We start from the raw sequence: 24,754 nt of genomic DNA on the forward strand, positions 1-24,754 counted from the left end.
TCATATCTGTCAATTGGTTGCGAGTAAAACACACTCTTTCTATCTTTTCTCTTTTTGTCCTTTTCTTAGTGCGTGCTTGTCCATTCTACAGGCCAACCATCCTGCTGTGATTCATGGGCACAGTGATGAAATCTCATCGCTCTGATAGAGATCAAAGCTACTGTTCCATCCAGTGAGAAGAAACTGTGATGCAATCAAAGCACTTTCAGAATTAGTCTTGACCACTGATGGATTTATGACAGATAACCTCATTGGCCAGCCTGAAAACATCTGATTATCACTAAATAGGCCTGGGATTTACCATGATTAATCAAAGTTTTATCTGGTAGTTCACCAGAATAGAGGGAAATGGGAACTTTACACTGCCACTCTTATCTTTTATTTTTATAATCTGGGTGCTCCCTGGGGGATTTTTTTTTCTTCCTGACACTCCCTGGTTAGAAAAAGAAAAATGCAATATTATGTGCTAAGTCAACAGTGACATTTTTCTTCACAGTTCACAGACACTGCAAACCGTGCCAGATCAGACAAAACACACCTTTTGGTTACTTCTTACTAAGATTGTTCTCTCTGATTTGCCGACTAATGCTGTCAGCCTCAACCTTTCTCGGACCTCAATAGCGGCATTGCTAGAAACGTTGAAACACAACGCAAAGCATAGGAAACACTCAAAAGTTCTTGAATATAAACTATAATTCATGTGGATTTTGAAAAGTTTGGCAAGTCATTGAATTTAACAGTATGGACCCAGTGCATGCAGCTACATGGAGTCCCTTGGAAGGAGGGATGAACGGTCGGAGAGTTCAAGTGGAGGCTAAGGTCCAGCTCAGTCTGTGGAACGGTACGTGGCCGCCGGTCCCTGAGGCTCACGCACATGCCATGCAGCCCTTGCCCTTTCCAGTCAGTTTCCAAATGTTCCGCTCTGTGCGCCGACCAGGCTGTGGGATGACGAGCGAAAGGGTTACGAGAGGTCAGTGAAGACACCAATGGCAGTCGAGCACCCTTGGGTCAGCACCTGTACTCACACTACCTCCCAGATGACAGAGAACAGGCCCAGACTGGCTGGATCCAGCTGCCCAGTGTGCTGCCCGTGTCTTGGTCTGCCTGTTTGATGGAAAAGAATAAGCATATATGTCAGTCCACTGCATGATTTAAACATAAAATCTGTACTATAATGTTTTGAGCTTTTAGAAATAGATAGTGGCTCATGTATTAACTGTTTCTAATTTCCTATATTCCATACATTTCTTTTAATCTTTTGTGTGTCTGATCTGATTTGACCTAAAAGCTTCTCTTATCAGAGGGCTAGATCCCTCAGTGATTCACTCTTATGACCTCCAGTCTCTGATGAAGAAACAGCGGGAAGATGACACATCTATCAAAGTGCAGTACACTATCTCACATTTGACATTTGAATGGTAAAGAGACTTCACCAAGCACATAAAAAAAGGGCAAACAAGGCAATGAGTGGCGGCTTTACGTGGTGTGTAAAACAATTCACACCAAGTGTTGTAAGAGAAACTCCAGCTGTATTCAGTGCTACAGCATCTTTGCATCCATTTAAAGTCAAGTCAAATTGTCAACCGTGGATGGCGATCAAAAAAATTTTTTTTTAGTGAAACAGAACACCTGGGCTCAGCCATGAGATTTGCATACATCTCGGTGGTCCTAATATGTTTTATCGGAGCTCCATTACAATATTAACAGTCAAACACCACATGATTTCTCAGTCCATATAACCTCCTAAATCAAATGACTAACACAATGCCGTGAGATGACAGCAGGTGGACAGTCTCTGTCCTTGTTGCTCAACCATCACAGTGTGTGTGTGTGCGTGTGAGTGTGTGTGTGTCCCTAACTTGTGTGTGAGAATGCAATGGGCTGTCCATGTTCCACGCCACGCTCCAGTACACAGGCCGCTTTCACAACAGACATGACGGTCTGTACTGGATAAACTGTTTTTGCCGTTTGTTATTATTTGTTGTTAATGGATGACCGATTTAAATGGAAGCAAGTGAAAGGGCCCGGATACATACATACATGCAAACCTTTTTCCTCCAGTGCAAGCGCTCAACCTCCCATTACTCATCCTCCTTATTACTCACCAGATGAGTTGTGTGCGTATCTGTGTATGTGTGTGTGTTTGTGTGCCTTGTGACTGTGTTCATGTGTGTGTGTTAACACTGGAACCTGTTAGGATTTTGCTTGATTTTGTTGCACTCTGTGCTGTTATCTCTCAGGAGAATTAAAGTGGCTTTCTCGAAATAAAGTCCACAATTTATTTTCAGGAATTTTCAGCTGAATTTGAGCAAGAGAATAAAATCCTGGCAGCGTTCAACTCATTTAAAGGGGGTTATCTGTTGCTTTTAAAGTAGACTTTACTGCATGAGTCATTCTTACATATCTTGAGTTGAAAACCACCTAACGTTTAGATTAATCCTCCTCTCCCATTTGGTTGCTGTATCTTCTGACAAGGTTTAGAGGCAGACAACAAATGGCCCGTTTATTCTGTTCTTAAGAAAATCAATCAGCTTCTTTGGGTCCAGAAAGCTAACACTTGAGTCATTAACTTGTCACTGGAAGACAGACCTGCAGGCAGACTGTAATTTACTTGCTCCGGCCGGGTTATTAACGTCACCCACATAACACATCACGGGCTGGCATTTTACACCAGTGCGAAGGGCAGGTAAGGTGTGCATCTCAAGGAAACTTTATGCACCTACAACAATGGAGGAGATAAGAGAGCGGATCGTTTGAGCTGCATTATCTGTGTAATGACACCCAAAGCAGCACACACACTTGTCTAGATGATAGGAGCTCTTTTAAGCTCTTCCGTGATATTTCTCACTGAAAGAAAGTCTTAATAATTAAAACACAAAAACCAGTAGGCCTATCATAATCCTACAATACTCCTAGAGGGAATAGTGTATCTTTGCTGCTCAGTTGTGAATTTCTAATAACCTTATCATAAGCCTGCTTTATGGTGCTTTATACCCCATGATATAACTATATAGGCCTAATATTCTGACTGGGACATTTTTTCTGGTTGTGTGTAATCCTCTGAAAGTTATTATCCTACTCTATCCTTTTGTCACAAAGACTATCTAAAATCCTTACTGAACCTTACTGACAATATGAGTTGGGCATATTTAACACATTGCCCGTGAATAAAGTCCCTAGAATAAGTTTAGGGCTATCCTGCCTATTACTAATGATCAACCACATTGATACTACACTGGAAGTTTACACATCAGACCAATAACTGGCTCAACTTTTTACTGTACATGTGCATTGGGATAAGGTTCATGTGCGTGGTGCAAACCAGGTGCGGCATATGAGACTGGATTTGGTTCGCATTTTTAAAAATTTGACAATAAAAAAAAAAAAAAAAAAAAAAAATCACTTAAAACATTTTCCCTGCCCTGCTTGGTGAAAAAGCCTATTTTATGTTCCTCCGTCCGTAATGTTTGAAATAGTGAGCGAGGCGCTTGCCTGAGGGGTAAACCCACTTACATAACTTTAATAACTGCAGAATAGTGCCATGAAAAACCTTCAGGATGTGAATTTGTAGTGAAATAGTATCAGAGTAAGTTATGAAAATAAATTCCTTCACGGGAATAAAAAGCATCGATCAACACTTCCCTAAAAATGCGAAATGTGGGCCTCGTCCATTTTACTTTTCTGTATGTGCATTATAATGATCAGCAACAGGAGATTTACACACCTGTTACATATCACCGCTCCTCTGGATTATTTTATTGTTCTCCATGTTTCCTGTATGGCAGCTTGTATCATTCAGCGAAAGTGAAGGGAACAAAGTGGCACGGGAAAACTTAATTTCCTCTATAAGTATTGAAAAGTTTAAATAGCCTACAAAAGTTTCTATAAAATACGAATATGTGTCTATAACTTTAATTACATGGGCTACAGAAATAGAAACAAACATGAATAATAACAGCCACAACAACACAAATAATAGGGTAATAATAATAATAATAATAATAATAATAATAATTGCCTAACAATTATGCTACTACTAGGCTACTTACTACTACAACCGCTACTGCGAATAATAATTATAGTAATAATAATAGGCCTAGTGATTTAAAAACTCGCTTATTAGAATAAAAACCCATTATTGACAATTTGATAGCGATGGAAATATGTAGCGCTCGTCTTTCTTGAGAGTCTTTATGGCACATACAACTGGGTCCAAAGTCCATGAAAGTTTTGCTGATAAGGGGAGCCAATAAAAGCAACAGTGCTGCAGTGTAAACACGTCTACCTCAGCCTCAGCCAGAGCAGGCCCTTATTCAGGATTTGCATAAAGGCCCCCATCAGCCGGCCCACTAATTACCATGTTTTATATTCCCCTGCGCCGGCAAAGCATCATGACAAATTAGCTCCATCCTCCCCACAACAGGGAAGTGAAGCCGCTGCTCCGATCAGGTGTCAGGAGCGACAGAGCCCTGCTCAACGCTGGACCAGAGAGGAAGACAGGAACTTTTGATTTCCCTTTTCATCATCCTCCCCCTTCCCTCTCTTGCGGCTCACTCACACACAGGCCTATATGTTTTTTTAATGTTCTCTAAAATGGTATCCAAGCTGACCTCCCTGCAGCAGGAACTTCTCAGCGCCTTGTTGGACTCAGGAGTTACCAAAGATGTTTTGATCCAAGCCCTGGATGATATGGACCCGAGCCCGGCCGGCTTTGGAGTAAAACTGGAGAACCTGCAGATGTCCCCCGCTCCGCCGAGTGCCAAAATGAACGGCAGCGATTCGGATTCAAAGCCCGTCTTTCACACGCTCACCAACGGGCACAGCAAGGGCAAACTGTCCGGGGACGAAGGCTCCGAGGACGGGGACGACTTTGACACGCCGCCGATACTGAAGGAGCTGCAGTCGCTCAACACGCAGGAGGCCGCCGAGCAGAGAGCGGAGGTGGACCGCATGTTGGCGTAAGTTTCACACATTTCTGGCTGATTTCTGAAGTGAGAAACTCAAGAAAAAACTGGCTAAAAGTGACGAACTCGACCAGGGGAAAATGGTAAAATGGGGAGAAGAGTCAGCGAGGTGTTAATTTTTTTTTGCGCACTAGTTTTAGCTAGCTCATTCTTTTTTCTTCCTTTTTAAGTTTCGGCCAACTACAAGTTACCCGACTAATGATTAAAAAGCTCTTATTATTATTACTGCCAGCAGCAGCAACAACAATGAAATAATAATAATAATAATAATAATAATAATAATAATAATAGTACATAGGCACCTCATCACCTTTTCCCCTTTGTTTACAAGTTTGAAATAACCCGCCACGAGCTTTGTTTTCACATTCTGGTTACTAATTATCCACATGGATTATTATTTCTTTACCTTAGCAAAATATCAACTGAACCTAGAGCTATTTATTATTAACTCTACTCCACTCTCACAACGATAAAACTCCTGCAGTGACCTACATGGGACCAGTGGAGCTTTGCAATAGCCTAACTAAAATAAAATAAAATAAAATAAAATAGCTTGTATCATCACCTGTAATAATAATAATAACAATAATAATAATAATAATAATAATATGTTTATCGATAAGGAAAGGGTTTTTGTTTTTTTTTTCTCCTACATTACCTTATCAGTAGGCCTAAACCTATCAAGAGAAACAAACTGTAGGTGGACGTTGGGTCTAAACTCTTTATTTTTAATTGTGACTTCAAAAATAATATAGTTCATAATGAAACTAATATTAGAGGCTATACCAGCAAGACCGGAAGAATATCAAAACTAACCCACGTGTAGTTAAGTTATTATTAATTTTATTCTATAAATCATCAACTGAAAGATACACAGTGGCGTGTGATTAGAGTGAATGGAGATCTGGTTATTCATTGTCAAAAGTTATAAACTAACATCTCCCACTTAACCCACAGACGTGGATGTAGGTCTCGACATTCTCCAAAACAAACAGACGTGTGTAGATTTGCCATAATTACCGATGTGAGTGGGTCTGCGCTGCTAATCTCTGATTGTAGGATGAGTGTCTGTTTTACCTCCGTGGTTTTTGATCCGTGGTAAGAAAAAAAAAAAAAATAGGCCAATGGATTAACGTGAAGCCGCCTGGAGTTTCTGACGCATTTATTCATTTCAAATTGACGCACGATTCTTGCATTCAGGACACCATCATAAAAAAAATATATATACATTATTCTCCACTGGATTCTGCTTTTCATCGGGATAAATTATTTAGTTCAGAGCCTAATACATTTCAGGTTGCTCCAAGACATGTAGTTATGCGTGACAAATTAGGCCTTAAATTGTATTTTATTTTCTGAGGATCAATCAGAGAACACCGACTTAAATAACTTAAATTGGCCCTCGATCATTTATTTTATTTTATGTGAATCACACCTTAAAAATAGTAGGACTAGGCCTACTTGTGATTTTACTCCTACAACGTACTTTTACAGGGTAATTACCAAATGTCCCAACAATTAACTTAATAATTTATTATTATTGTTGTTGTTGTTATTTTCAATTTCACAATTATTACAGAATTTCAGAATTTTCAACTGTATTACCACTATAACTCACAGTGTTATAAACTGAGGATATTACCCCATGCATTTACATTTTGATGGCAGCAGGCTTCTGCAAAACTGAATAAATGTAATTGTTTTAAGGCTGAACTCAGATGAATAGGCGACAAATGCTAAGTCAAGTTTCTCAACCTCAGTGAAGTCACTTGAACTAACCTTTGAAAGTATTTACAGCCTATTGAGTGGGCTACAATGATAAACGGGTTGTCTGCGAGGGTGCTTATTTTCCCTTACAGCCCCTTTAAACTTGAGGCCTTGCAAAACAAGGAAACCAAAGGGACTGGATTAATCCATGAGTGGCTGGGTGTTTGATCATGATATAAAGGCTATATTACACACAGAACCATGCAGGCTGCAGAAATGTATCTGTAAATAAAGAACTTGGCTAAACGAAGGCCTCCAGTTTGTCATATAGTAAACAGACTAACCCTAACCCTACTAACCCTAATGTCAACGCAATCAATTATATTTTCAGAAAAAACACTGAGTCATGCTTTTTCTCCGTCATAAGACATATTCTCCATACAACTTACATTAGTTTGACACTATTTTCTAAGACATATTCTGTCAGCCTTTAAAAGGTGGGTGAAAGGTGGCTTTCCCTCCATTTCTTCCCTCCGTGGCCAAATGTATCACACAGCACAGTTGTGAAATGACTGCTGTTTTCTCCTGTGTTTCATCTGAACCCAGTGAGGATCCGTGGCGTGCTGCCCGCATGATCAAAGGTTACATGCAGCAGCACAACATTCCCCAACGGGAGGTGGTGGACATAACGGGGCTGAACCAGTCTCACCTCTCCCAGCACCTCAACAAAGGCACGCCCATGAAAACGCAGAAGCGAGCGGCCCTCTACACCTGGTATGTCAGGAAACAGCGGGAAATTCTCAGACGTAAGTTAATATTTGAGTTTCTCACAGTTTGGCATTGGCCTGTTATTGTGATACGTCGCTCTGTCGGGGTTTCCAACCTGAATGGATTCAGACTTCCTCGTCTGCTAAATGACACATCCAGCTAACATTAATCCTCACAACATCCAAACTCAGATAGAATGCTTGTCATCTGTTTGTTTAGTTGTTTATTTTGAAGTCTCCTCTGCAAAACAATGTGTTTTTTTTAGTAAGATACTTTTAAAAGGGACATGAGCTTTATCAAATGTACCTCTTCTTATTTTTCAGAGTTCAACCAGGCAGTGCAAGGTTCTGGCAGCAATATGACAGACAAAGGCAATCAGGATCCGGTGTTTTTTTTCCCAGAGTTCAATCCGTCTGGTCAGGGCATGGGGCAGCCCGGCGAGGACATTGGCACTGAACCCTCCTGCAAGAAAATGAGACGTAACCGTTTCAAATGGGGGCCCGCATCCCAACAAATCCTCTACCAGGCCTATGAAAGGCAAAAGAACCCCAGCAAAGAGGAGAGGGAAGCCCTGGTGGAAGAGTGCAACAGGTAGGTAACAAAAAAAACAACAAAAAAAACACAACTAAAAAGCATAAATTTACTCATTATTGGTTTGATATACCCCATTTTCCCCTCCTGTATTGTTGATGCTATGTCCTCCTGTTTCCTGCAGAGCTGAGTGTCTTCAGAGAGGAGTTTCCCCTTCCAAAGCTCATGGCCTCGGCTCTAATCTGGTCACCGAGGTGCGAGTCTATAACTGGTTTGCCAACCGGCGCAAGGAAGAGGCCTTCAGGCAGAAGTTGGCGATGGATGCCTACAACCCGCCGACTCACAGCATCAACCCCCTGCTGTCACACAGCTCTCCACATCACCCCCAGACCAGCGCATCGCCTCCCAGTAAGATGCCAGGTAGCGTCACGTAACATACTGCGCAGCATCACACATACCATTCTTGACGATGATTGATTGACTTTAATTATTTTTTTTTTAAATGTTGCATTAATCAATGGATAATCAGACAAATCAGATACTAACATGGAATCTAAGGATGCTGCTGCAGCCACTAACAAAATAAAGAAGCACAATGAAGCCATTTGTGTTATTCCCCCAACTAGATACTAACATGGATGCAAAGTCAGGGGAAATTTAGACCATTACCACTGGCAAAGATCATTCTATGTAATACAGTTCAGTTTATCTCTGTATGTTTTTTGTGTTTGGTGTCATACATATACACTCAGTGGCCACTTTATCAGGTCCACCTGAACAATGTAATACAACAGCTCTGCCATAAATTCTACCTTTTGACAAAGTTTATAATGTTCAGTTTTATGTTGACATTGTGCAGAATGTGTAAATTTAATTCTATGTTTATTATTGAGGTTATAGTTTGAAGAGGTCTTGTACTGGATTACATTATATTGAGAACTGTTTCCAATTTTTTGTCCTCCCTATTTATTATACATGAGGGGGACAGAATAGTAGAAACAGCTCTCAATAAAATGCAGTCCAGTAGAACAGCACCGCTAACTATGAGCTCAATGCCAAACATAGAATTGAATGAACACCTCTATTACTGTGACAAAAAGATAACCTGAGCATTATAGGCAGCAGAAAAGGAAACTTTATGGCAGAACATTTGTATTGGATTGTATTAGATTATACAGGTGGAGCTGATAAAGTGGCCACTGAGTGCATATCATTTAAATTCTATGTCAACAATGATCAGAAGAAGTATAGTGTATGATTTTTTTCCCCTACACTAAGAAATACTGAAAACAAACAAGAGAAACACAGTTGATGAGATCAGAGAGAGAGAGCGAGAGAGAGAGGACAAGTGATCAATGACCATGAGTGAGTGAGCTGAGCAAATGCCATTGTTATTCTGATCTTTGAAAACACACTGAGAACAATCCACATTGTACCTGCAATCTCCACTCCAAAGTCAGCATGGAGAAGCATGGCACAAAGAGCAGCAATCCTGTGGCAGGCCAGGGTCAGGCCAGGGTCAGGGAGGGGGACCGACCCATCCAAATTACCTCAACATAACACCATAATTTCCACATTTCCCCCCCCTACATTGACTGCTAATGACTCCATCAGAGAGTTGCCAAAACAAGGAAATGCTAAGTATTATTGCTCTGACCATTTCACCCCTGCTTGTTGTTTGCATTGAGTGTCATTGTGTATTGACTAGTGTCAATACTAACTGGCTTATATGACATAAAAACGAAGCTGATAGGCTTTGGAGAGCATTATCCCCCGTGCCGTCACTCACCTCTATAAAACTGTGGTTTGAGAGACTCAATCAGAGCCTATTGTTGTCCTCTCGTGTTAGAACATGAGGTGAGCTTTGAAGAGAAAACAAACTGTTTGCCTTGGCTTGCTCTTTTACCTTTGGATAAACTGGTCCCACTTGTGGATTATCTGTTTGCTTGAGGTTTTTTACCCAGAACACCTGACCAGGCAGTGACCTCAGGTTGCAAAGCCGGAGGGGTCAGCGATAGGCTTGTTGAGGAGGGGAGGAGGGCTGAAGAGGCAGAGGGGAAGGGTCAGCGGCGGAAGGCCCTTTGCTCCCCCAAGCCCTTAGCTGGCTGCTTACAAGGCGACCTGCTGGCATCCTGCCGACAGCATCAGCTGTTTTTCAGTGTCAGCCCCTGGCCTGACAATAATATCCCAGCAGGACATCTCATTGCGTTGCTAGGGCACAGCCTGTATTATGCATGCTTAATGGACAATTAAAATCCTTTGCTACTACATCTCCCAGGCCTTTGATAAGGGGCTCCTTTGCCTTCTCATCTCTATACCCTGGCTTGGTAGGGGGTCCCATTGTCTGTGGTGTATTAGAAGACTGCAGTGACTGTAACCTAGGTTCATTTATCTCTCCTGGGCCTTAAGGAGGACTGATTTTAAAGCCTCCCCCCTCACCTTTATGGGCAATAGTATAGTTGCTGAGGCTGGGCGCAGACCTGGAGCAGCAGGAGCTGTCCAGTGGAGTATTGGCTCTTTTCTGACCAGACAGGACTGATGACCCCTTCTTCGCCTATAGAGAAAGCTAGTAACCCCCTCCTTAAACCATTGCCACACCTTCAGTTATATGAAAGAGGTCACTCCTGGGTCAGAGCTAAGAAAACCCCTATTTTGGGAGTTTTTATTGATTCTGTTTTGGTTCACTGGTTGGTTGATCACAACAGGATAGACAGTCAAACAGTTCCAGTGCAGTATTTACTCATCTAGGAATATTCTGTTTACTGAGGTTAAGTAATCAATCTTTTTTTGTGAATTTCAGCTAACAGGGGTAAAAACGTACCTTTGCCAATTGATGCCATGAATATTCAACTGAATTACAGGATTCAGATGGCTTTTCACAAACCTTAGCTGGGATAAAATACAATAAATTTTTGTGCAAAAGTAACTCAAAGCAAATATAATGTGGCTGCTGTTAAATATTTTTAACCAAAGCACCAATAAGTGAAGCTGTGTAATCCAAGCTGTTTTTCTCTGCAGCACAAAACTAGCAGACTCAGAAGTTCCAGATCAGACACAGTGGTAGGGGGGATTGTCCGTGGGCTGAGTTGCATTGTGTCACCTCAGGCTAGCTTGGAGAAGGGGAACATTTAGAAAGGACGGCCTGGGACTGCACTTTCCACCGGTCCCTCTGGTGTCCCAGAGAGCTACAAAGACTGGATACGTCCTGCAGAGATCCAGGAGGTCTATCATATGCACTGGCACTACAATGAGCACTGCCTGGGGTTGAGGAGGCAGGCTTTGATATTACATGGGTCACACAGGGAGCGAGAGCCTTTTAAACCTGCTGCAGCTCCTTGCTACCACTCCCCTTCTGAGGTTCTCGCCCTCCCCCTGCTCTTGCAGAGTGCTCCTCGGTTTTGCACGACTCTTTTACTTAACCTGTCGTCAGTCATCATAGGTTGTTAGGTTGTTAACATATTACATTTTTTGAAGGAATCATTGATGGTGATAGTAATCCAGATCAAATACTCTTAGAAAGTAATGGTGTCATCAAAGTTAGACTCTATTCCTCAGCGTGGGGATCCCCCAGTTGGATCTTTGGTTTTCTGGATACCCAGATTGTCTTAGTCGATGGCGGAAACCCTCCTTACTTACATGGAGATTCCCTGCTGCTAGAATTACTGCTGGACACAAAGGCACAAAACTGGCCTGAATAGCATCCTTCTCCCCCATGACATTTTAAGAGGTTACCCAGCTCCAAGATAACTGCCTGTTTATGAGTCCTCTGCCATTGTGTGGCAATGGGGGTCATGAGTCCAATGGAGTGCTTTATTGTTCTGCGGCAGTGTTTACAAGGCGCGGTGGAGTGTTGTGGGGTGGCTAGTATGTTGCTGAAGACAATATGAAGTCTATGGTCCTCTTGTAGGATGGACCGAATGGAAGACAAGTACTTACAGGATGAAATACGACCGAGAGTCTTGGCTTCAGACATCTCCGCAAGTGTAATTACATGTCTTGTGTCTGCGGCAAGATGATTGCAATTACTGCTGTGTGACTTGTAAAAGCCGTGCCCTGTAAAAAGAGCAAAGGTTTGAGCAATATATGATATACGATTTGAAATATATAGAAGTGTTCCTGTCCACTAAATCACCAGTAGTATTATGCAAGAGGCATCATGCAGAATGAGGTGTGTTTTTTTTTTTTTCCCCTGACGCACCTGAATAAAAATTGTAGATGCAAATACCTGTTCAATGTGATTCACATTTTCAGCAGCAACAAATACACTTCCTAGGGTTTAAACATTACCCAGTGGTCGCATTTGGTGTCACTTTTGTGGAGGATGAAGCCTCACCTCTTCCTCCTTTATCTTGAACGGCGGTGTGTATCATTGTGTCCCGTCATGTCTGTGACTGACTTTGGCAGTTCATGCATTCTGTCATACCTGGGTCAGGGACAGAGGGCTTTGGGAAGATGGGAGATCTGAGTGCAAACAGAGTCTGTCTCTGCGCTGTCACATAAGGCCTCTCAGAGAGCCCACTGTGGGAGGGACCCGCTCCCTGTGTGAGGCTGAGACCACAGGATAAGAATGTGTTTGACATCGCTTGTAATTGTGTAATGTTTGCTCTGTCGGTATCAGAGGGGGCCAGCATTGGCAAACAGGCATTTTGATTGGGGATGGCAGGGGGGGTCAAGCATTCCTTTGGCCACCAGTAAGAGACAACAAGTAGTCTAGACATGGGATTACTTGATGGCACTTAAAGAGCTCACTAGCTTCTTCAGGGAGTCTTGTGAATGTATGAAGATGGTGAGAATTAATACGGATACAGTTACCAACGTCTCATCGGCGTGGTTGTTTGGGCGTTTGGTATGGATGGGTTTGTCTGATGGGAGTTTTGAGGCCTGCTGTTGTGAGTGCGTGTACACAGTGAGTGGCCTTGGCTGAGCTAAGCAGATAGCAGCAGCAGCGGGAGGGTCAGTGTGTTTGTTTGCTCTGTTCTCCCTTGTCTGAGTCAAAGAGCAGGTGAGTCTGGTTGACTGGAGTGATGGTGGCACTGTTCACCACAGGCTGCTATCTCTCTGCCCCATATAGTTATGGCTGTGTGACGCATATGTTGTAAACCAAGAAGAAAGACTGATATCAACATGTCTCTCTCTCTCTCTCTCTCTCTCTCTCTCTCTCTCTCTCCCTCCCTGTCTCGCCCTCCCACTCGTTCCCTCCTCAGTCCGGTATAGCCAGGGGCCTGGTGAGGTCAGCTCCTCCACAGCAATCAGTCACCACGGTAGCAACGCCATGGCAACCAGCCAGTCGGTGCTACAGCAGGTGTCTCCAGGCGGACTGGACCCCAGCCACAGTCTGCTGTCACCTGATGCCAAGATGGTGAGTGAACACACCTGGGCCCTCGTGGCCTGAGATTAGATAAGACCAGGCCTGCGTTTAGCATAAACGTACAAAGCAGGTTCCTGAACCTCCTCTCCCACAGACCCACTGGCAAGAGACAACAATTAGCACATTGTGTGCTGCTTTATTTGGAAGGTGGAGACGGGGTGGCAGGCCATGGCTGGACTAGCACACAGCCTTCATCAGAGTGAACCAGGCATGTTCACTGCTCAGCCAATAAACCTGACAAAGAAACATTCTGCTCTTATTGATTACATGCCCTGCAAAGAGAAGCCACAGGGAGAGTGCTGCTTGTTCTGCCAGAGGAATGACGCCAGCATTTGATTATGCTTAGTGTTTATTTTTTTTCTACTTCAGAGAAAGGAATGAGTTTCCCCCTCTGCCCTAGTCCAATATTTGGTCAGGGAAAACAAAATCTATGCATGGATCCATAGCTTTGAAAAGGTGCAACAGCAAGTTTGTGACACGCAAACTTACTTCTTTAGTAAATTATAACACTTCTCCATGTTAAGTTCAGCATGAAGTCAAATTACTGTAGAGAGGGCAGGCGGGGTAGTGTGGGGCAGGTCAGAACTGACAGTTTCTTATCTGCAGATGAGTGTTTGAGTCATCCCTCCACTCGGGGGTAGTCAAATAGATGCAGCCCTACTGTAGTGGGAGGACACCCATCTAGATAGACGTTATACAGGTCCATGCTGTTGCTGATGCACTGTACAATTCACTATTCATGGCAGTGTTTGCATAAACACATGTAGAAACATGCCAGTATCACACACAAACAGCAGCCAGTGCTATACTCATGTTTACCCCCTCAGTGCACAGATTGAAGTGCATGTTGTTTTCACATCAGCATACCACTCTGCATCCATGCACACACGCAGACACACACACACACACACACACACAGCTTTCCATGCTGACATTTTTTGTATGTGTTTTTTCTCCACCTTTTGTCTCTTATCAGTATTGGCTTGTGTGCTTTGTTTAAGTGCTACACAAGCACATTACTATACAAAAGCAGCAGAACTAAGTCAACATCTATCTCTTTTGCTTGTTCAGCAGACAACATGTTACACTTTGAAAATGAATTATTTGAATGTATATAATGCACACTTAAGCTCTCACAACTTTGAACCTTGTGGTAGGCTATAATAAAATATTACAGGCACAAAACGGTGTTGCAGCTCTTAATATCTCTCTGATCTTTTTCCAGATTTCAGGTTCAGGTGGAGGACTTCCTCCTGTCAGCACACTGACCAACATCCACAGCTCCCATCACGCACATCAGCAGACACAGAACCTCATCATGCCTCTTTCTGGAGTCATGGCTATAGCACAAAGTAAGTCTCCCATTCCCCATTATCGCTAAACACAGAAAAGGGGGAAAGTTGTTAAGATTGCTTTGCATCACTAAGGTCCCGTTTCATCTCACCAGGTTTGAACACATCGCAGTCCCAAACAGTGCCAGTGATCAACAGCGTGGCAGGCAGCTTGGCGGCGCTGCAGCCGGTGCAGTTCTCTCCGCAGCTCCACAGCCCCCACCAGCAGAGCCTGATGCAGCAGTCTCCCAGTCACATGAACCAGCAGCCCTTCATGGCCACTGTCACACACTCACACAGTAAGTCGCTCACACCACTTCCTGCCTTCTTCTTGGCTGGGCCGCACAGCGGGGCCAGCCTGACCCTCGCAACTGCCTGAGTGACTGAGCGATCAAAGTTACACGACTGGTTGAGCGGCCAAAGATGTCGGCCTCGTGTTGAACTTTCCCTATTGGCTGCTGCTCTTTCAAAATGAACTATCGCACTGCAGCTCTTTCCACATTGATTGAACGCACGAAATGACTTCTTCACATGAAGAATATTGATATAACTAAGAGATTCGCTGAAAAAAAAAATTAAATGGATTATTAACTATGGCACAACCTTCACAACTCTCACTTTTCCATTTCCTGGACAGAATCGAAATTTGAAGTGTGACCTTCTGCGTGACACTGACCTTTTTACCCTCTGGAAGACCCTCTGAATGAGAATGACAGAGTGCGCGTGTTCATTTCGATATAAATCAGTAATAACATCCGAGCTACATGACAGTTAATAATTGAACACAGTCGGAAACAAGCAGCGGATGAAGGCGGAAAGAGAAAATTTTACGCAAAATGTAAACATCAGAACAAGGAAGTAGGCGAGCAGGCACAGGAGCAGAACGGTTTCAGTGAAACAATGTTGGATTCTGTTCTGGCGGTGAGAATACATCAGCGTTTACAGACGCTTTACTAAATGTAGTCGCGTTGTTGTTTGCACACTAGTCTTTGTAAATTAATAAGCTATATAGTTTTTGCTTGATTTAAAATTCTTTTAATCACTTTTGAGCCTAAGCATTGACTAGCCTATGCATCATTTATTTAACCTTTTTATCTTGTTTTGAATGGCTTACCTTTATTTTGATGTGAAGCACTTGTTAGTTACTTGTATTGTAAGGTGCCACATACATAAATAAATGTACTACTAACCTCTATAAGTTAAAGCTGCAGTACACAAGATATTTTTTATATAATATTTCAGTCTTCTTTGGGGCCTCAATTGCCCAAATTAAAGTCTTTTGACTCTATTTTTCCCCCTTTGGTCCCTTTTTTTGGTGTAAAGCGATCACTGCCCAGCCATGATGGTGATGGTGTGTTTATTGATATGCTGTTACATAATTGTTGAGTATTGAAGTTCACATTTTTTCTTGCTTCCATTTGGAGCCGATGCTATAAGCAGCGGCTGGTGTCGATTTAAATCTGATATTCAACTTTGCAACGTTCAGTTCAGTTTTTTTTCCAGCTTACAGTTGTGGGATTATAAGTGATTGTCTGTTTTGCTTTCTTTTGCAGTGTATCCTCACAAGCAAGAGCCCCCGCAATATTCCCACCCGTCACGTTTCCCCTCAGCCATGGTGGTCACAGACGCCAACAGCATCAGCACCCTTAGCTCCATGTCTTCAAGCAAGTCGGTCAGTCTCTAACACACTCAACGTCACATCACACAATCCACGATTAGACCCCCCCACCCCCCAATCTTGTCCTTTGTCACTTTGAGTTTTAGTCCAAACTTATAGCATTAATCACTAGGGAGGTATTTGCACCGGATGTAGCCACAACTTAAAATGCATCAAATCTGTTTCATTTTGCAACATGCTTACATTTTTAAATGTAATGCTGGTGTCTGATCATTTCAGCATTTTGCAACTCTTACATGACAACTATTATTTACGCTGCAAAAAATCACCATAGTAAAAAGTAATTTAGCCTCATATTTAGTGTTAAAATCTTTTTTTTTTTTCAGTTTTCAGTTTTTTTTTAATGTGAAAAATCTGCCTGTGGGATGAGATAATCCCTCTTATTATCAATGCAGGTTCACTTGTTTGAGGAAATTTTCTGGGAGCACCTATAAATATGCTGACATTAGGCAGAATAAGTCAGATCAGCCTATTAATGTCAAGAAAATGGCACTAACAAGTGGGTTAGCATTGGAAACAAGTGGGATTATCTCATACCGCAGGCAGAAACACAAGAATTTAACCCTGACTATGAGACTAAATGACTTGCTGCGATGCTGAATTTTTGCAGCGTATTATACTGGTCAGTTTCTATTGGTGCACAAAAATCACCATCACATCCTTAGCCAAAGAGACACAACACAATCCGAGCACACACTGACAGCAGGAGCTAGATTAGCACAGGGAGGAGTGTGTGTGTGTGTGTGTGTGTGTGTGTGTTATGATTGTGTGTTGACTTGTTTAATCCTTGTCACATTAGGATGCTCCAGTAAACAAGATGGTGCAACTCGGGGGTCTCTCCTGGGTAAATACTGTTTTCTCAGTTCAGTCACCTAGTCTAAATGCACGGGGTAAAATCATCAGTACCTCACGCTATCAAATTGTTTCAAGACAAGTCGTCAGCCGCGCACTCACCAGCGCGCCTCTCTTGGTTTCCGACGCTTTTGTGTTTGGAGTGTGGCTGATACTAGGTTTGACCTCATGCAGTTCAAATGCTTTCGTTTGGTGGAGGAATCCAAACTAATTGACCAGACGGATATATGGATAGTACACTCCTCAGAATTCCTATTTCCTCTGAGCGAGCCGACCAATCAATCACCTGTGCCCTCAGCCTGAACGGCCCTTGATTAACGCTGCCTCCTTTCGCTTTCCTCTCCCTGGTGAGAGCTACCTCTGCCTGGCTAAGCCTTGCCTCTGTGATCAGGAAATGAGCCCCACTGTTAATCAAAGCTCTCCAGGCTTATGTCCTGCTACCTTTTCTCTCCATGCTACGGTGAGGTTGGAGATGGGATGGGGAGGTAGGGGTGGGCGGGTGGAGTTTTTTAGTAATTACATCTCTTCCTCTTTCCTACTTCTCCCTGCTCTCGGTGATCGCTCTAGCCTGAAATGCTGTCCACGGTGCTTTCACACGCTCAATTTCCCACGCTGAGGCAGAGCGCTCGTACCGCTGCACTGCTGCTGACAGACTGATGGCTTCATGCGATGATGGCTCAAAACACACCACACTGTCACTGTTAGGTGGAAAACCTCATATCTCCCCGATTTCAACCTTTCAGGAACAAGGACAAAACTCCTTTTTTTTTTTTTTTTTTTTTTTTTTTTTTGCAGAGTGACCACCCTGTGTTCATTCAGTGGCTTTTGAAAGGATTTTGAAGAATTTAGAAAACCCTGCAGTGTGATAATTCCACTGAAGTTAAAACATGAAAATGACTAAAACGGGAGTTATGAGGTTTTTCCATGTCTTGGCGATTCGATTTAAATATGATTTTTATTTATCTATTTAGTTTTTGGCACAACTCGATTCAACTCGAGTTTTTAAACCACAGTTTGAATTAATAATTGGAAGTGAATCGGTTTTAGCCAAAATTTTACATCCATTAAAAAAACGTACTGTAATGCAAAACTTGCCTTTTTTTCTTCTGAAATGCAAAAAAAAAAAAAAAAAAAAAAAAAAAGGCCAACAGAATTACTTCAGCATTTAGAATTGATAGTATTCCACTAAATCTAAAGAAAAGAATTGTTAATTATTTGACTGCATTGCACATTGATTCAATTGAATCATCAGAATTTAAACAAATTGCTACACCCTTATAAATAACACATCTTTGAGCAGTTTTGACTTCTTAGAGACTATGAACAAGGTACAACTTGCACAGCACAGCGTCCCCAAGAAAAATTGGGGTCTGTTTATCAAAACTCTTTTCACAAAGAACTGAAAGAGTATCTGGTCGTGAGCCGTGCCCTGTGAGTAAATGCCATGGCTTTATTCTGTGGCATTTCACAAACCGAATATTTAGAGAGCAATTAGCTGAGCAGGTTCTCTCAGGTAGTTTCTTATCAGGACTTTATTTGGACGGGGCAGTGCAGAGAGAGGGCTGCGGGTTCTTCTCGTGACATGGCCAACATGCTCGAGCTTTATAACAGTCACTGTTTACCGAGAACGCCCCCATTATGCCAGAGAGTGCTCTAAACCCACCTCTACTTAGAGCCTAGTGTCTAATGACTGAGGTCTTAGCCGCAGGTCACCTTTATCAGGTGAGGCTGTTTGCTGGCCACAGGGTCACACCGGGGTCAGCTGCCTCCACCCCTGCAGAGAAAGGAAAAAAATAAATTCCACAAACAATCTAAAAAAAAAAAAAGAAGCCTGTTTCAATGGAGACAAGGCTTTTCAGAGTCAGCAGAAGAGGGATGAGGAATTTATTTAGTCAGGTGTGGCGCATGAAGGTGCCGGGGTGATAGGTTTACATAGCACTGTAGGGGTTTCATTTGTCAATCCACTCGCACAAAACTGAGGAAATGATGCACATTATGCACCTGGGTTACTGGACAGATTTTTTTTTTGTTGCTTTGTATAACCGGGCCTATTTTGTCTGACATTTGCTCCTCTCTCTCTCTGCCCCCTTTCTCTCTTCGCAGTGTCCTCTTCAAGCTTGGTGAGAGCGTGCACCTGACTTCCTCGGTGCCCAGCAACCGGAGCACATTTTTCCACCCTCTCACCGTGGTAACCGTGACAACTCTTAATAACTGGCAACGGCACACTGGACGATGAGTCAGTCAACAAACGAGGAGGAGCGGCGGAGGGGCAAGCGGTGAAATGAGACAGGGAGAGAGGCGAACTCGCTGCAGATTGTCATGACTACACACCTGAAAGTGAGGAGACTGGATTTTCCTGTGTCACACACAAATGATCAACAAGGATGTATGATTTTTTTTTTTTTTTGTATTTTTTTATTTTCAAAAAAACCACAATCTACTGAAAACAGTATTCAATTTTTATGTCCTTTTCAAAAATGTACATTAAGAGGCAGTCATCCCATTTGTGACATTACGAAGGAACAAAGAACCAAATGGAGCGGCAAACGTGGCCTGTGAACTCTGTGGTATGGGACTGGAATGAAGGTCCCAGGACAGCTTATGTTATACTGTGATTTGAAGTGGAAATATGAAGGTACACTGAAACTAATAGAGACAGTGCTCAGCCTCTGTGAAGGCTGAAGGACTCGATGAAGGCGATTCCCTCACACCAAGTCCCTGAGTGCCATCGAGCAGATTAATCTCTGCCTTCACACGAAACATGACCCTCACCACCAGGCTGCAGTGTATTATCAATAACCTTGCACATATAAGCAGAGAACTGTGTGACAATCATAATAACCTTGTCCTGGGGGAAAAAAAAAAGAAAAAAAGAAAAACTGTATTGATTTTGTAGATGCATTAGCTATTTCACATTCTGTTTAAAGGAGTCTTCCACGATATTCTTTCACATTCAGTTTACTGTACTAGTGTTTTAGTGCAGGTGATGAGCGCCCCTTTTAGAGGACGTCATCATTTTTGTGTATACTGTGATCGAAAGATGTTGACAATCTTGAAAAAACTTTGAAGGACTATGCAATGTGTCTATTAGCATACGCGGTGGGTTACTGGATACTGGAAAAGACTAAAAACAAACAAACAAAAAAAAACTAAAACAGAACGTACTCCACACACTTGAGACTGGAAATGAATATATGCACTATCAGCGAAGTCACCATTATTGATTATGTAGTCGCTATTGATAAAGCTGCCTGTGAAATAACACAAAAGCTATGGATGGTAAACAAATATGCAGAAGGTTAAGAGTTCAAGAGCTTCTATTTCTACAGCTTCTATTTGTCACTGTGTGCTAAGTTTCACTTCTAAAACGCTATATGCCATATCTATAAACCAAGTCTGCCTTGGGGGAGGACTGAGTCACACACTCTGAATATGGCCCTTCCCCTCCCTGGAAACCTCTGACTGTTGTTTGCACATGGGTTCAGGTGAATTTCAGGAATGGGACTCACCCACCCTTCCCTCTCCCACTTCCTGTTGCAATGTGAAGGCATACCAAATAGGACAAAATGTTGTTAATACTCCTCGTCATAAATCATTTCAGGCCACCCCGGGGGATAATGAAAACATTGACAAGTATTCAGAAGCAAAACAGTGGTCATAGCGCAGTAATTTGCGAAGGGGAGAGATGAAAGAGCATAATGTTGTGAGAGCGGCCATGCTAATCATACAGGAATCCACAGAGATTGAGAAACGGTGGGGAGAGGAGCCCTCACTGTGGGTTAAGACGCCCACGCAAACAGTATTACACACTTGCAATTCCACTTTTCCTGGACATCGATGGGAAGGTTTGAGATGAGGACCAAACTTGGTATTACCTATTTTTTTTTTTTTGGGCAGTTTTCCTTTCTCTTTAACTGTCACTGCTTTAAATATTCACACTTTGCAAATGGAAGCAAAACCGCTGCATGCTAAAGGTGTGGCAGATCCAGTCTCCAGTTCAATATTAGGTCATTACATTGTTATTATTATGTTGGTTGGTTTGTGACTGTTATGGACACATTTACTGCCATCTGATCAGAGGGCACTCAACCTGTGACTGGACATGATTTTGTTTTTTTGTTTTTTTCTCCTAATGTATTATTTTTGTATAAAATTTAAATCAATCTTAAAATCATTATTTATACTGTCTGAAAATATTGATATTTCAAGTAAAAGTTGTTTTTGTTTTTTTCCAAACTGAATTCATGTTCTTTGTTATTTTGTGTGCTTGGAAGGAGCCCCCGCCTCCCCTTTTTCCTTAATGCTTGTTCAAATAATGTTTAGAAAGAATTATGCTTTAAGATAAAGACAGTGAAAGAGAAAGGAGGAAGACAAGATGCACAATAGATACTGAGAGAGAGAGAGAGAGAGAAACAATGAGCAACATAGTGCGTCTAACCTTTGAGGTGGTCACTGAGCTGTGTTGGTAAATCTCTGTTTATGGCCCTCTACAAAGATTTGTGGTATTGCTGTGTGATAAGAGCACAGCTTCTTTGAAGTGTGTCGATCTAAAGTGCATGGAGCTTTTCCAGCATCAGGCACATACACGGAGCCGCAACTAGTCCAGCTCTGAAACCAAGTTCATTGAACCTGACATGTTAGCAGAATTCATTTCAGCCTCTTTCTGCTGATGACATTTTGCACACTGTAAAAAAAAAAAAAAAAACTGCCTGTTGCTTCAGTTTATATTTAAAAGTAGCATAGCTGTGATGTGGCTACACACCAATTACAATCAAGATTCTTTAAATAAGATCTGCCAAAGTGAACTACTTAAAATATCTGATATTAGGTTATGATGGCGTTAGTTTCCAAACCACATGCATGAATTTATCCAGAAGACTTGAGATTGTCCATTACTCAAAATTATAGCTATTACAGGTCCAGGTTTTAACTTCTTTAACCCTATATATTTTTAACATCAGTTCTCTGATAAAGCATGCAGTTGCTCAGCTATAAACAGCCTAAAAATAGTAGGTCTAAAGAGCCAATATACCAATTTATCAGCATTTTCTGTGTATCTCAGTAGGTTTAAAGGCACCCAGTGCAGTTTGTGACCTTTGGTGGTGTGATAGCTCACACTAAGAAAGAAGAAAATTTTATTTACATGACATGTTCCTCTAGCACCATGAAAGTGGTATATTATACATGGAGATGTGAACAATTTGTCACTGAAAATATTCCAGAGTAAGGCTTTCCAAGTGTCTTTTGAGGTAAGAAATGAATTCAGCATGTTTATTGGCCTTCAGGTACACAGACAATGTGTTTTGGTGAGAAATATTACAAGGAAAACTACATTGCATACCTTTGTTTGCCCAAATCCCATTATAATGGTTTCAAAACTGGAGTTGAGGAACCTCCAGAGCTCGTTGCGGAGGTTCCAGGGGTCCAGAGCAAAGTGAGAGGATGTTTTGAGGCTCTCCATGTCGAATGTCTACCACTCACTGAGGCTCCTGCACGTCATCCCCTCCCAGCCTTTTCTGTCTCTCTCCACTGTGTCTGTCATAAAACAGAAATGTGCAAAAACACAAACAAACAAACAAACCAAAATAACAACAAATAATACAAATAATGTCAATCTTTGAAAAAAAGAGATATTGAAAAAAGTTTTTCACTAAAATTCAAGGTCAACTTAACACCAGCTTGCACCAAAAATGCAAATCAAATCTATCTCTGAATAGATAAAGGCCTCTAGTTAAATTTGGTTGGTTTAAGTTGCTCTACTTCCTGCAACAGGTGGACTTATTATGGTTGAAGGCAGCAGTGTCCTCAGGCATTCTACTGGAAAAAACAGGGAAACTTAATAGGAATCCGTAGGAATCATGAGGGGTTTGAGCTGGTTAACTGGTGTTCAAACAGCTCAAGATGACAGTCTAACAATACGGGGCTGGTGCAAGATGTCCAACATTTACAAGGACTTCACAAACAAGATGTATGAAAGCAAACTTTACATAAACACACAAGCAGACTTAAAACATTAAAATCTGAGGGAGTTGAGACGGTGACAGCACACACTGAGAACCCAGTAGATGCAGTGTGTTTCAGCCTGCCGCCATCTCACCTGTGTGTCTCACCACTGAGCAGCGGCAACACACTCAGCACCTCACACACAGCCTCTTTTTCCTAGTGTGCAAATGCAGATAATTGACTGGGGAACATAACTGATGGCTGTTATCATCCCACTTTTTTATTCTGCATATAGGAATCCAGCACGGGTCGGCTGCACTCCCTCATTTTCCCCCACCTCCATCTTCAACATGGGACCCAAGTAGAACTGACTTTTTTTTTTTTTTTTTAGATCCAATCTTGGAAGTCTGAAGTTGTTTCAGTTCAAATTACTTAATGATCACTTCAGATGGCTGGACTGTCGTGGATCACCTGTTTTAATGGCATCCTCTATGCTGTGCAGCAGACAGAGGAGCAGGCCTGGGACAGGGGAGGAGCGTGTCTGCTATGAACCCAGTACTGTCTGAAACAACATGGGACATCCCCTTTTTACAGAAATGTCGCATTGTGCGGCTTATGTCGCATCAGATCCTGTTGGTTTTTTTTTTTTTTTTTAAAACATGTAGTCACATTTTAAAAAAAGCATTAAGGATATGGAAATACTTACATTTAGGACCCAAAGGAAAAGCGACAGATTACACAGTTACAGTTACAGATCACAGTTACAGTAATACTTGAAACCACTACATAAAATCTAGTCAGAAATTAGGATTTTGTGTGAATCAAATTTATTTAGTTAGTTAGTTATCATTTATTTTTGATAGCATTCTTTAGGCCTGTTTCACTCTGTAACCATCATCTTCCTGAATTTTCACTTTTTAGTTTTTCTGACATAACCGAGCATAAAAATAACAGTTTAATCTTGAAAGGTAGCAAAACTAATGACAGCCCAAACAATAGAGCAGTCAGTAGGCAGATGGGACTATAAAGTCATATAATTACACTTGGTGGGCCGGCCTGATGGACAAAAGAGTTGATAAGAGCCTGTTTAAAAATGTCTGCTCACCAACTCTGAGATTTAAGTTTGCATTGTGTGAAACAAAGATCACAAACTACAAGTCAAACTTGGGCTGGGGCTCTGTAAGCAGGTTTCCAGCATCAGTGACATGAATGTGATTTATGTTCCTTGGAAATGTCCTGACCGAGCTTTTCTGTGCCTGGGCTTGACAGCCTCCAATAGGGGAGCCCTGCTGGGGAAACCCTTGTAATCCAATGATGTTGCTCCATTTGGTTATCAATGAGGCCTTTGATTTTAGACCCAGGAGGCCTCTAAAGATATGACTGCTTCTCTTTTACTCCTTTTCTGTAAAAGAAGCTGAAATACTGGGAGACTCATTTGCATCTGTTTTGGAGAGAAGAGTTTACAATACAACACAAAAACTCTTAAAATTCAATTAAATTTAAAGGTGAAATACACTATGTATAACACTTTGATGCATTAGAAGATTCTTGGATGGGTACGCCAAGAAGATTTCTTTAATGTTTGCTGATCAATGAATGATAATATTGATAG

At 42.0% G+C, this 24,754-nt stretch overlaps 1 protein-coding gene across 3 annotated transcripts; it reads left to right on the forward strand.

Annotated features, from left to right (window-relative positions):
• The first annotated feature begins 4,581 nt into the window (after positions 1-4,581).
• hnf1ba (HNF1 homeobox Ba) lies at positions 4,582-19,323 on the forward strand. 3 transcript variants are annotated; one of them, XM_030067304.1, is made up of 10 exons: positions 4,582-4,958; positions 7,278-7,477; positions 7,763-8,030; positions 8,155-8,378; positions 13,175-13,329; positions 14,564-14,690; positions 14,786-14,968; positions 16,223-16,341; positions 17,147-17,191; positions 19,303-19,323. In XM_030067304.1, exons 1-10 carry the CDS (start codon positions 4,582-4,584, stop codon positions 19,321-19,323), a joined length of 1,719 nt encoding a protein of 572 aa, XP_029923164.1. The 3 variants fall into 3 exon arrangements, with proteins under 3 accessions (XP_029923164.1, XP_029923163.1, XP_029923165.1); XM_030067303.1 differs by lacking the exons at positions 17,147-17,191; positions 19,303-19,323 and having other exon boundaries at positions 8,155-8,393; positions 16,223-16,353; XM_030067305.1 differs by lacking the exons at positions 17,147-17,191; positions 19,303-19,323 and having other exon boundaries at positions 4,594-4,958; positions 7,841-8,030; positions 8,155-8,393; positions 16,223-16,353.
• The last annotated feature ends 5,431 nt before the right edge of the window (positions 19,324-24,754 follow it).

This window comes from Myripristis murdjan, chromosome 13 (assembly GCF_902150065.1).
Source record: "Myripristis murdjan chromosome 13, fMyrMur1.1, whole genome shotgun sequence".
Classification (NCBI taxonomy): domain Eukaryota; kingdom Metazoa; phylum Chordata; class Actinopteri; order Holocentriformes; family Holocentridae; genus Myripristis; species Myripristis murdjan.